The 13930-nt window shown below is 40.3% G+C and overlaps 1 protein-coding gene across 4 annotated transcripts in view; it reads left to right on the forward strand.

Moving 5' to 3' along the window:
- The window catches only part of LOC106580517 (serine/threonine-protein phosphatase 2B catalytic subunit gamma isoform), a 44777-nt gene that overhangs the window by 17533 nt on the left and 13314 nt on the right, over positions 1 to 13930 (forward strand). For all 4 annotated transcript variants that reach the window (XM_014161678.2, XM_014161675.2, XM_014161676.2 and 1 more), the window contains exons 4-10: positions 998 to 1109; positions 7591 to 7736; positions 7909 to 8048; positions 11782 to 11859; positions 11967 to 12061; positions 12298 to 12423; positions 12607 to 12684. In XM_014161678.2, coding sequence (XP_014017153.1) covers positions 998 to 1109; positions 7591 to 7736; positions 7909 to 8048; positions 11782 to 11859; positions 11967 to 12061; positions 12298 to 12423; positions 12607 to 12684 — 775 coding nt within the window. The remainder of the gene's footprint in view (positions 1 to 997; positions 1110 to 7590; positions 7737 to 7908; positions 8049 to 11781; positions 11860 to 11966; positions 12062 to 12297; positions 12424 to 12606; positions 12685 to 13930) is intronic.

Below are 13930 nucleotides of genomic sequence, written 5' to 3' on the forward strand. Positions count from 1 at the left end.
ATACCAATGGTGTTTAATAGGAGTGTTTCAACATGAAATATCCTTTATATTTTACACCAGGGGTTGCGTTAATGCAGAATTCTGTGTTTTTCACACAGGAAAAAGAGAACCCATAAGAAATATCTTGCTGTGTTTTGTAAATGCAGATCTAAAGTGCTCCTTATTGTGATTTCTGTACGGTATCAGACTCATTTTGAGCTTCCATTACACATGTAACTTTTGGAAATGTAGCTGGCTACATTCTTTCTATGATCAACTTTAGAAATATCATTTTTGCAAAAGAATACCTTGCTTTTTCATTGTAAGCTCATTTACCTGTGTAGCTGCCAGCCAAATAGCGTTGCACTTCTGTTGTCATCTGATGAAAATGAATAGATTTTCTGCCGTATATGTTGCACTAATGTGTTTTCTGTGAAGGAAAACTATAGTTGCACGCCCCTGATCACTCTATTGAAGCAAGTAAACACTTTTGATTTTCAATGTAAAATGCAGGTGAGGTCTGCTTTTTGAAAATGGAGATTTCGTAAGTGTAACGCGACCCCTTACACACTTGTGTATGTAACTAGCTATGTCAATATGTCTTGTAATTGTTTTTGTGCCAAACTGGTGGCAGTTGTGAAAAAAGTCCAAAGTAGGAAGCATTGCAGAGTTAATAAAAAATAATTCCATTGTTTATTAATGCTTTTTTCATTAGGGCTATTTTCTCTTTAACCATATGGTTTATCCACTAAACTCAATAACATTGCTGCGGGGGAGGATCAAGACCCCTGTTGCCTAAATTGTTTTGTGCTTCAAAGAAATAGCGCCCCGTTTGGTAATACCGTATATCCCCGGTATGGTACAGAAATGGTACGTCTGCCTGGATACCTGGATACCACCCAACCCCACGGTATAGTGATTTGTAATTCATTTAGGGCATTCAGGATCTATGCAGGCTTTGTGTTATTGAATTACATGCTTTGTCTCTCTCGCTGTCTGTCCTTCCTTCCCTCTGCAGTGTGTGCTGTACCTCTGGTCACTCAAGATCAATCACCCGACCACACTCTTCCTCCTGCGAGGGAACCACGAGTGCCGGCACCTCACAGAGTACTTCACCTTCAAACAGGAATGTAAGTACTGTCACTGCAGCATGGCAGGTCACACCAATGAGGACAAGCCTAATGTGATGCAACACTGTAGGGTACTACTTAGGGATCAAAGGACCTATCCAACCTAGAGTAGCAGACCTGGTTCTGCTCTGCAAACAGAGCCTAAAGGACATGCTTAAAGGGGACCTTCTTCCCCCTAGCTTTGATGCCTATTGCTGCTCTTAGTGCAGTTGTATTTGTGGCTGATGAGCTTGGCAACCGTTCAGTGATAGACAGACACCAGGATCAGGAAGCCTGTCAGACACAGTCATCAGATGTAACATCTCATCATTCAGAAGCCTTTATCCATGCATAGAGACCATTTCTCCTATTCAAGGTACAGACAGACAGTGAGCTGCAGAGGCATGAAGAACAGCCAGCCATCTTGTTATTCAGACAGTTAAACACAGAGCTGACACACCCACAATGTGTTTATAGAGGAGGTAGGTAGGTAGGTAGGTAGGTAGGTAGGTAGGTAGGTAGGTAGGTAGGTAGGTAGGTAGGTAGGTAGGTAGGTAGGTGTGTGTGGGTGGCATTGCATTCAAGCGGCAGCACAGGTGTGAGGCAATAGTATGCAAAGAAACAAACCCCACTTTGGAAAACAGGACAGGAAAGACAGCCACAACATTGGAAAATAGCATTTAATTGGCAAACACCCATTGGAAAGAAAGATGCTTGTCTAATTTGTTTATAATGAAAGCACTCATAAGTATGCATTTAAGCTAATTGAGCCGCGCCAGGCAGGCAGAGGCAGTTTGCATGACTGATCCGTGTTGCCCTTCTCTTCAGGATGAAAGTAAAACAAACGGTCTGAAAATGTCTAGTAATATGGTTCCTGGGTCGTTAAAAAATTTCTCCAGGTGTTGTGAGATCTGATCCTCTGAAAAAGATGACTTGGAACGTCAAGTGAGTGAGTGTGTATGTTTCTCAGGCATTTTGAGAAGCGATGGGTGACCGGTCTAAGACAGAAGACAGGGTGCGTCCCAAATGGCATCATATTACCTATAGTGGAATAGGGCAGGGTTTCCCAAACTCAGTCCGTGTTTTTGTTTCTAAAGCCTGGCCTGGTTGCTACGGCAACACTGTGATCCACCCTGGACCATCCCACTGGGCACACCACATCATTTCAACGTGGATAATTGGGTATTTGGTTGAGACATTGATCAATGAGAGAACCTATATTCACCCACTCAAAAAGACAGCCAAAAGTGTGTTGAATTTCTGATGTGTTATCACAAATTTTTTTGCAACCATCGAAAAGCACAACCAAATTCCAATGTCTGTTTTTTGGTTTAGTTGTCACTCATATGTATACCACTGCACTTTCATCTATTTAAAAGCACAGGAAAATAGAACACAATGTCAGATATTTTGTTTATTTATACAACAGATTAATATGTTATCACTGTGATTCATCTAATAGCAGAACCAAATGAACTTGATTGCAGTTAACGTTACATTAAAAGTACATGGCGCAAGTGTACTTAATAGGCAATTTATTGTACTTCAAAAGTGATATTGAATTGTTTGGTTATCAATGCAACTAGGGTTGGGCTGTACCCAGATTTTCATATCGTCATACGTCCTTCTCTCACGTTGGATTTACGGTATTACTAGTTTAGTACACAAGGGGGCACCAAGAAAAGCAATAAAAGCCCATTGGGTGTCTATTACCAGAATGCTAACAAAATTAGCACAAGTAATAGCGAATTTCCATGGAGGCCGCTCGCTAAATATGCTAAACAAGCGCAAACGAAAATAGTGTAATTGCAAAGACCGGCAATCCAGCTCATAAAGAAAGAGTACCAGTCAAACATTTGGACACATCTTCTCATTCAAGGGTTTTTCTTTATTTTTACTATTTTATACATAGTAGAATAATAGTGAAGACATCAAAACTATGAAATAACACACATGGAATCATAACACACCAAAAAAGTGTTAATCAAAATATTTTTTATATTTGAGATTCTTCAAATAGCCGCCCTTTGCCTTGATGACAGCTTTGCACACGCTTGGCAGTCTCTCAACCAGCTTCACCTGGAATGCTTTTCCAACATTGAAGGAGTTCCCCCCCTCATATACTGAGCTTTTTGGTTGCTTTTCCTTCACTCTGCAGTCCAACTCATCCCAAACCATCTCAATTGGGTTGAGGTTGGGTGATTGTGGTGGCCAGGTCATCTGATGCAGCACTCCATCACTCGCTTCCTTGGTCAAATAGCCATTACACAGCCTGGACGTCCTGTTGAAAAATAAATGATAGTCCCACTAAGTCCAAACCTGGTTAAGTGTGCCTTGAATTCTAAATATATCACAGACAGTGTCACCAGCAAAGCACCATCACACAACGTCTTCCATGCTTCACGGTGGGAACTACACATACAGAGATCATCCGTTCACCTACTCTGCATCTCACAAAGACACGGCAGTTTGAACCAAAAATCTCCCATTTGGACTCCAGGCCAAAGGACAAATTTCTCCCGGTCTAATGACCATTGCTCGTGTTTCTTGGCCCAAGCAAGTCTCTTCTTATTGGTGTCCTTTAGTAGTGGTTTCTTTGCAGCAATTCGACCATGAAGGCCTGATTCACGCAGTCTCCTCTGAACAGTTTATGTTGAGATGTCTGTTGCTTGAACTCTGAAGCATTTATTTGGGCTGCAATTTCTGAGGCTGTCAACTTTAATGAACCTATCCTCTGCAGCAGAGGTAACTCTGGATCTTCCTTTCCTTTGGCAGTCCTTATGTGAGCCAGTTTCATCATAGCGCTTGATGGTTTTTGTGACTGCATTTGAAAAAACTTTCAAGTTCTTGACATTTTCTGCATTGACTGACCTTCATGTCTTAAAGTAATGGACTGTTTCTCTATGCTTATTTGAGCTGGTCTTGCCATAATATGGATACCACCCCTACCTTGTCAATACACAACTGATTGGCGCAAATGCATTAAGAAGGAATTAAATTCCACAAATGAACTTATAACAAGGCACACCTGTTAATTGAAATGTATTCCAGGTGACTACCTCATGAAGCTGTTTGAGAGAATGCCAAGAGTGTGCAAAGCTGTCATCAAGGCAAAGGGTAGCTACTTTGAAGAATCTCAAATATAAAATATTTTGATTTAACACTTTTGGATACTAAATGATTCCATATGTGTTATTTGATAGTTTTGATGTCTTCACTATTATTCTCCAATATAAAGAAAAACCCTTGAATGTGTAGGTGTCCAAACTTTTGACTGGTAGTGTGTGTGTGAGAGCCCCCCATGCCTAAACACAACCAAATATCAGGATTTTGAAGGAGATTTATCTTCTACTTGAATAGTTCCATCTGTGCCGCTGACTTAGTCTGGATTTAATTAAAGTTTGTCTACAAATTAACATGTTGGATTCAACTTAACCAAAAATCTAAATAAAAAAATAGGACTAAATCAAACTAAATGCACTTGAAATAAAGTTTTTTAATATGATTTAGTCCTATTATTGAGATGGAGACTCCAACACATCAATTATTAATTTATAGACCAACAAATTAAATCCAGACTTAAGTCAGTGGCACAGATGGAACTATCCAAGCAGAAGATGCATCTCCTTCAAATGTTTTTATTTGGTTGACAACCAAACACAATTCAATATCATTACATTTAAAATCATCCAGTGCGTAATACCCTAGGCCTGTTGTATTGTCTATTTTTAGTTTAATTCTGAGTTAATTGAAATAATAGCTGTTGATGACTTTGCAAGTGCTATATAGTCCTAAATATTATCATTTATACTATGTGAGTGAAATTATGGTCACATTTTCATTTGCTCTGTTAAACTTACCCATTGGAATGACGTTGGTAGCAACCGTGAATCTATTTTGTTTAAGTGCTGATCTCTCAACAATCATTCTCACGATAGCACATTGGTAATAGTCAGTGACAAATACTATAGCTAAGCAGGGCTTGGTTAAAACGCTGGATGGTAGACCAAAGGGTAGCTATAGATAGATCAATTCTCCAGTAGGAGGTGCTGCCCATCCTATAGTTATTTTTTTTCTGATTGGAGATGTAACGTTGAAGGTCTTGTTTTTAAAGGTGGTACAAATTCAACATTTTATACAATGTTTGTCAATGTTGAAATTTGGTTACCATGTTATAATCCTGTGGTTGAAATTTCAACAAGTTTGACTTTTTTCAAATGTAATGTTTTTTCAATGTAGATTCCACGTCACAATACGTGGACAAATTACGTTGAGTCAACCAGTTTTTAACCAGTTGGTTATTAGCTCTCCTCTCCGGAAGTCAGCCAGAAGCTCATGTGACTGACAACAGTTTAGCTATGGGATCCTTCGGCATAGAGCTAGGCAATATGGCCTGAAAATTAGATCGAGATTTGTTTTCAAACTTATGGCCGATTTCACAATATTTATCTCAATTGTTATCATCATAATTTAATTTTATCAAAGTAGTTGAACCAGTTTCTTTTTTTTCTGCAATCACTCGTCTGGCTATCAAGTATCTCTGTGAAAAATGCCTATTTTTTTAAATATTTTTTTTACAAATTTAAGTAGAACCATGCATAATGCACATTCACTAATAATGACTCACTTCTTGAAGCAGGCATTAGGCTGTAGAAAATGAACTCGGGTCTCATCAACAATCTCCCAAGCCCACGTGCTAGTGATTAGCCAGCTAATCTTTATATTTCAAGTTTAGACAACTTGGATCTATTTGCTAGCTAACAAGGTTGAATTGTTACAAACGCACCCTTCTGTCTCCAACTGTTTAAAAAGCATGTTAGACTGTCCACTTTGTTCAGATGTTGAATTCAAGTGGCTTAACTTATTTCTCAGAATGAGAACAAGTTGATAATTCCTTATATAATTGTGTTTTAGGCTTATTCCACATTTATAAAATACACTAGACAGGTAGCATGACAGTCTTTGCCTAAAATGCTGCTAGCGGGACATGGTAACCCAGTAGCGCGCACGACAAACTGAGCATTAATTTTCCAGAATCAATATGCATTGATACTCTTGTTTTAGTAGTGTCTGCTCTACGCACAATTTGAGTAGTTGAGACAGCTTTTCTAACGATAGCCTTTTTAATTTCTATCTTACAGTAAAATATTGTCTCAATGTGTTGTGGTGTCCATATGACCAACTCTGTTGGACCAAACCTCAAATGCAAATAGCAAGTTGAAACCGCTTGTCAAAGAGGAAGATGTGTTCTCTCAACTTTGTTGCTGTGAGAGGCAGGGGGAGGGGGCTCTTGATGTGTGTGTAAACCGTAGAGTAAGTGGGGACACGAGAGGTTTGACTCTTCCTAAAACTGAGACTTGCATCTTGTCATTCTATACAAATCTCTGGTGTAAATGAGAAGACTCTCAGAAGAGCGAAGGCGACAAAACCAAAAATACAACATGAGAACAAACGCTCATAAAAACTAAAAAATAACAAACCTCGATTCTTGCGATAGGCGATTTGAAATATCGCACAAAAACATGCATTCTAATTAAGTCGATATTTCGCCCAGCCCTACTTGGGCAGATGACTGGCTTTCACTTGATCGCCAAAATCTTTAACAGTAGATTCAATTAGATGGGCTATAGCCAAGCCCCTAGTATTTCAAAGACTTGTTCTGGTTGGTCATTCAGCCTTTGGGTTAGTGTAAGGCTAGTGCAAGACTGATTTAATTCCCTTATGTGCGCCTAGACAGGCCTCTGAACATTTTAACCATGTCAGGAAACATGAGTTCCATATAAACTGATTTCAAACCCTGAAGGTCAATTGGAGTGCGGTGTGGTTCTCTCTCCCTTCGCTACTTTAGAATAGTTTGAATGCTTCTCTCTCTCAATCATGGTACTCACTGATTATCTTGCTTTCCTTGGACTCTCAATGATAAGCATTTTAATTTAGGGCATTTTTTGGACTAGTTAATGAGAGCGGGAGGTTTGTTGTTAGGCTGAACTAACTGCTCCTAGTTTACTGGCCTAATAAGAAACACTGCCATTCTCTCGCCTTATATGGACTTCACTTCCTCAACAGTCAGTCAGTTAATCTGACCTGTGGTAAGTGTTGTGCAAGACAAGTTACACTGATGAAAGTTCACCAGCATCTAAAGTAAAGAAGCTTAAGCAATTATCCAGGAAGACACAACATCCGCTGCGGTGTAGCCAGTAACTGTTAAGATAGCGGTTGACCATATGTAGATTACTAGTCCCAAATGGCCAGTGTGAAGTATGTGCTGCCACTACATGTATGCTGTTGCTACTAAAGGCTGACAAACAAAACAACGAAACCCTCTGAAATACTAGGCTGTAGCTAATTGATTCTACTTCCTACTAAGTTATTTTGGCATGTAGACACGGTTAGTTTGACCTCAGTGACAATTTGTGGTACTGTCTTATCAAGTGTTTTAACTAGCGCTAGTAGTTTCTCTCTGAAAGCAATTGTGAAGTTGTCTCACCTGTTCCATATTTAGGTAAGATTAAGTACTCTGAGCGCGTGTATGATGCCTGCATGGAGGCCTTTGACTGCCTGCCCCTAGCTGCTCTTCTCAACCAACAGTTCCTGTGTGTACACGGCGGTCTCTCCCCAGAAATCAACTGCCTAGACGACATTAGGAAAGTAAGTTCACCTGGCACCTGATGAGAAAGTGGTGTTTGAGTCCACGTTTGACTACAAAACCAAGTGTGGATACAGTTGGTTGATTTTAATCTGTAATTGATCAACTTTCTGTGACTCACGGTGCTGTGTGTGCGTGTGCGTGTGTGTGTGTGTGTGTGTGCGCGCTCCACAGTTAGACAGGTTTAAGGAGCCTCCAGCTTTCGGCCCTATGTGTGACCTGATCTGGGCTGACCCAGGAGAGGACTACGGCAGTGAAAAGACAGCAGAACATTTCAACCACAACTCAGTGCGAGGCTGCTCCTACTTTTTCAGGTTCGGTACTAGTTCAGCACAATATGTGTCCGGTTTCAGATGGATAAAAAAATATATTATATTCAATAATACTGGCCAATGAAATCAAATAATACTGTTTGCCACTTGAATAGTTTCCATATACTTTGAGTATCCAGGGATATGTCTGCATGATAGAACAAATGCTGACACTACACATCCAAGTATAACTGATTTGAAATGGTTAAATTCCAGGCTGTATCACAACCGGCCGTGATTGGGAGTCCCATAGGGCGGTGCACAATTGGCCCAGTGTCGTCTGGATTTGGCCCGTGTAGGCCGTCATTGTAAAAAATAATTTGTTCTTAACTGGAAGATGCCCAGTTAAATAAAGTTTTAATTAAAAAAAATAATTTGAATTCTGTAAAGTGAGTGTGGTAGAGGTGAGAAAATTGTCTATCAACAATGACAACCCACCGGCGTCTGACAACGTAGATGAACAATTACTGAGGATAATAGAGGACGGTATTGCCACCCCTATTTGCCATATCTTCAATTTAAGCCTACTAGAAAGTGTGTTCCCTCAGGCCTGGAGGGAAGCAAAAGTAATTATACTACCCAAGAATAGTAAGGCCCCCTTTACTGGTTTGAATAGCTGACCAATCATCCTGTTACCAACCTTTTAGTAAACTTTAGGAAAAAATAATTTGACCAGATACAATCCTATTTTATTGTAAAAATAATTGAGACTTTCAGCATGCTTATAGGGAAGGACATTCAACAAGCATGGCAGTTACACAAATGACTGATTGGCTGTCAGAAATTGATAAAAATATTGTGGGAGCTGTTTTGCCTGACTTCGGTACGGCTTTTGACATTATCGATCATAATCTCCTGTAAATGCATATGTGTTATGGCTTTACACCCCCTGCTATATTGTGGATAAAGAGTTACCTGTCTAACAGAACAGAGGGTGTTCTTTAATGGAGGCCTCTCACACACAATTTAGGTAGAATCAGGAATGCCCCAGGGCAGCTGTCTAGGCCCCTTTTATCAATCTTTACTAATGACATGCTTTGAGTAAAGCCAGTGTGTCTGTACGTGGATGACTCAACACTATACACATCAGCTACTACAGCGAGTGAAATCACTGCAACACTTAAGAGCTGCAATTAGTTTCAGAATGGGTGGCAAGGAATAAGTTAGTCCTAAATATAACAAAAAAAACGAAGCATTGTATTTGGGACAAATCATTCACTAAACCTCAACTAAATCTTATATTAAATAATGTGGAAATTGAGCAGGTTGAGGTGACCAAACTGCTTGGAGTAACCCTGGATTGTAAACTGTCATGGTCAAAAACATGTTAATACAACAGTAGCTAAGATGGGGAGAAGTCTGTCCATAATAAAGCTCTGCTCGTCCCACCTAGTCAACAGTCAGTGGAATCGCGTGGCGCGAAATACAAATACCTCAAAAATGCTATAACTTCAATTTCTCAAACATGACTATTTTACACCATTTTAAAGACAAGACTCTCGTTAATCTAACCACATTGTCCGATTTCAAAAAGGCTTTACAGCAAAAGCAAAACATTAGATTATGTCAGGAGAGTACCCTGCCAAAAATAATCACACAGCCATTTTCAAAGCAAGCATATATGTCACCAAAACCACAGCTAAATGCAGCACTAACCTTTGATCTTCATCAGATGACACTCCTAGGACATTATGTTATACAATACATGCATGTTTTGTTCAATCAAGTTCATATTTATATCAAAAAACAGCTTTTTACATTAGCATGTGATGTTCTGAACTAGCATACCCACCACAAACTTCCGGTGAATTTACTAAATTACTCACGATTAACGTTCACAAAATACATAGGAATTATTTTAAGAATTATAGATACAGAACTCCTTTATGCAATCGCGGTGTCAGATTTTAAAATAGCTTTTCGGCGAAAGCACATTTTGCAATATTCTGAGTACATAGCCCGGCCATCACGGCCAGCTAATTTGACACCCACCAAGTTTGGCCCTCACCAAACTCAGATTTACTATAACAAAAATTGGATTACCTTTGCTGTTCTTCGTCAGAATGCACTCCCAGGACTTCTACTTCAACAACAAATGTTGTTTTGGTTCCAAATAATCCATAGTTATATCCAAATAGCTCCGTTTTGTTCGTGCGTTCAAGTCACTATCCGAGCGCATTTCGTGACAAAAAATTTCAAAATATTCCATTACCGTACTTAGAAGCATGTCAAACGCTGTTTAAAATCAATTTTTTATGCTATTTTTCTCGTAAAATAGCGATAATATTCCAACCGGGCGACGTTGTATTCATTCAAAGGCTGAAAGAAAAAAATTGAGAATTCTCATGAACGCGCATCTCCAGTGTCACTGTTCCCAGCCTGACCACTAACAAATACTCCTGCTGTTCTTCGCCCAGAGACAGGAGACATGTCATTCCACTTTCTGGCGCCTTCTGAGAGCCAATGGAAGCCTTAGAAAATGTCACGTTACAGCAGAGATGCTGTATTTTCGATAGAGATGCAACAGAAGGATAACATTGTCAGACAGGGCACTTCCTGTATGGAATCTTCTCAGGTTTTGTCCTGCCATATGAGTTCTGTTATACTCATAGACACCATTCAAACAGTTTTAGAAACTTGAGTGTTTTCTGTCCAAATCTACTAATTATATGCATATTCTCGTTTCTGGGCAAGAGTAGTAACCAGTTTAAATCGGGTACGTTTTTTATCCGGCCATGCAAATACTGCCCCCTAGCCCCAACAGGTTTTAACAACACTATCAACAAGGCAGGTCCTACAGGCCCTAGTTTTGTCGCACCTGGACTACTGTTGAGTTGTGTGGTCAGGTGCCACAGAGGGACTTCTGAAAATTACAATTGGCTCAGACAGGGCAGCACTGCTGACCCTTAAATGTTCACAGAGAGCTAACATGAATAATATGCGTGTCAATCTCTCATGGCTCAAAGTGGAGGAGATTGACTTCATCACTACTTGTTTTTGTAAGAAGTGTTGACAAGCTGAATGTACTGAGCTGTCTGTTTAAACTAGTAGCACACAGCTCGGACACCATGCATACCCCACAATAATAAATCCAAATAGTACACTTTGGGAGTGGACTATAAGGTATTGACAGTGCCAGTGTATTGTCTCCCCAGCTTTACTATTCTATCTCCACTGTTGTCTTTTCCAGATGTCATAGGTTTGTTCCATGGATGCTAACTAAATGTAGGTGGCCTGCTAATTGCCTGACCGGTCTCTGAGGATAGGAGAGGTGGAGCGGGGTTGTATAAACCCCAGTAAAAGCCAGCCCAGCAGCCACACCGAGATCTGTCCCTAATGGCACCCTATTCCCTATAGGGACCTGGTCAAAAGTAGTGTACTATATAAGGAATAGGGTGCCATTTAAGACTCACACCAAGTCTCCTTGCTGGCTGTAGCTGTGAACTCCTGTTCTCTTGACTGCATCTGGATCAACTATCAGAGCTCATAAATACCACTGCCTTGCCTCTGCTCTACTTTGGCCTCACTAGTTAATTAAACCCTGTCTACCTCCCAGGCCAGAGGGCAATACACAAAATGTATTTCTAAAAGTAAAGAACCGCTAGAGAACGCTTCTAATGGTTTTACTCGAAGAATCTGTCACATTGCATGGTTGCCAGACTGACTCTGTGAGGTCCAGATTTAATTCCACTGGCTGTTCTAGTAGTTTTTTTCTTCTCTCTGTCTTGCCTTGCAGTTACCCAGCTGTATGTGACTTTTTGATAAATAATAACTTGTTGTCGGTAATAAGAGCACACGAAGCACAGGATGCAGGGTAAGTTTCACTGTTTTTGATCACTTAACGTTACCAAAAATAGAAATATTTATTTTTTGCTCTCTTCACTATTGTGTTGTCAAACTAAAATAATTGTCTCATCCCAGGTATCGGATGTACAGAAAAAGCCAGACTACAGGCTTTCCTTCATTAATTACAATCTTCTCAGCACCAAATTACCTAGATGTGTACAACAACAAAGGTTTGTGTACTCCTTATATCAAGACAGTGATATGTGTGGGTGTTTTATGCATAGTCTTATATAGCTGTTATGTCTACTGGCTGGGATTGGCGTTTCTCTCTTCTGTCTGGCCTCTTCTGTCTCCAAAATATGACAATTTGCCAATGTGTTACAAGTGCTACTTTTGTCAGTGCTACATTTTCTGTCTGTCAGAATGGCTAAGTATATCATTATTTTGTTCTTGCTCCAACTTCCAGCTGCTGTATTAAAGTATGAGAACAATGTGATGAATATTCGGCAGTTCAACTGCTCCCCTCACCCCTACTGGCTGCCCAACTTTATGGACGTCTTCACGTGGTCTCTGCCCTTCGTTGGAGAGAAAGGTATGCATGTGGTCCCCGTCCAAACTCAGTGTTTCAGAGTTAAGAATGCGGAGTAGAATGCCAGAAAGGAGCATTGGCACATTCTAGTGTAATAGGTCTGCACCCCAAAAAAATGCAGCAAAGAGTGTTTTGGTGGTGGTGCTAACCTGAGCTGTGGTGCTGCCGCCTCTCCCCTCCCAACAGTAACAGAGATGCTGGTGAACGTGCTGAACATCTGCTCTGATGATGAACTCATGTCGGAAGGAGACGACCTGTGTGAAGGTAAGAGGCACAGCCAGGATTTCACCCTCGCTGGTCCACAGGTTACAAAACGCACACCTTGGATATCAAATTTTATTAGTCACATGCGCTGAATACAACAGGTGTAGGACTAAATACAGATAAACAGGGGGGTACCGGTACAATGTGTGGGGGCACCGGTTAGTTGAGGTAATATGTAGAGTTGAAGTCAGAAGTTTACATACACTTAGGTTGGAGTCATAAACTCGTTTTTCAACCACTCCACAAATTTCTTGTTAACAGATTATCATTTTGGCAAGTCGGTTAGGACATCTACTTTGTGCATGACACAAGTCATTTTTCCAACAATTGTTTACAGACAGATTATTTCACTTATAATTCACTGTATCACAATTCCAGCGGGTCAGAAGTTTACATACACTACGTTGACTGTGCCTTTAAACAGCTTGGAAAATTCCAGAAAATGATGTCATGGCTTTAGAAGCTTCTGATAGGCTAATTGACATAATTTGTCATTTGGAGGTTTACCTGTGGATGTATTTCAAGGCCTACCTTCAAACTCAGTGCCTCTTTGCTTGACATCATGGGAAAATCAAAAGAAATCAGCCAAGACCTCAGAAAAAAAATTGTCGTTATGTTTGGAGGAAAAAGGGGGATGCTTGCAAGCCGAAGAACACCATCCCAAACGTGAAGCACGGGGGTGGTAGCATCATGTTGTGGGGGTGCTTTGCTGCACGAGGGACTGGTGCACTTCACAAAATAGATGGCATTATGAGGATGAAAAATTATGTGGATATATTGAAGCAACATCTCAAGACATCAGTCAGGAAGTTAAAGCTTGGTCACAAATGGGTCTTCCAAATGGACAATGACCCCAAGCATACTTCCAAAGTTGTTGCAAAATGGCTTAAGGACAACAATGTCAAGGTATTGGAGTGGCCATCACAAAGCCCTGACCTCAGTCCTATAGAAAATTTGTGGGCACAACTGAAAAAGCGTGTGTGAGCAAGGAGGCCTACAAACCTGACTCAGGTGCACCAGGTCTGTCAGGAGGAATGGGCCAAAATTCACCCAACTTATTGTGGGAAGCTTGTGGAAGACTACCCAAAACGTTTGACCCAAGTTAAACAATTGAAAGGCAATGCTACCAAATACTAATTGAGCTTATGTAAACTTCTGACCCACTGGGAATGTGATGAAAGAAATAAAAGCTGAAATAAATCATTCTCTACTATTATTCTGACATTTCACATTCTTAAAATAAAGT

This window comes from Salmo salar, chromosome ssa20, assembly GCF_905237065.1.
Source record: "Salmo salar chromosome ssa20, Ssal_v3.1, whole genome shotgun sequence".
Taxonomy (NCBI): domain Eukaryota; kingdom Metazoa; phylum Chordata; class Actinopteri; order Salmoniformes; family Salmonidae; genus Salmo; species Salmo salar.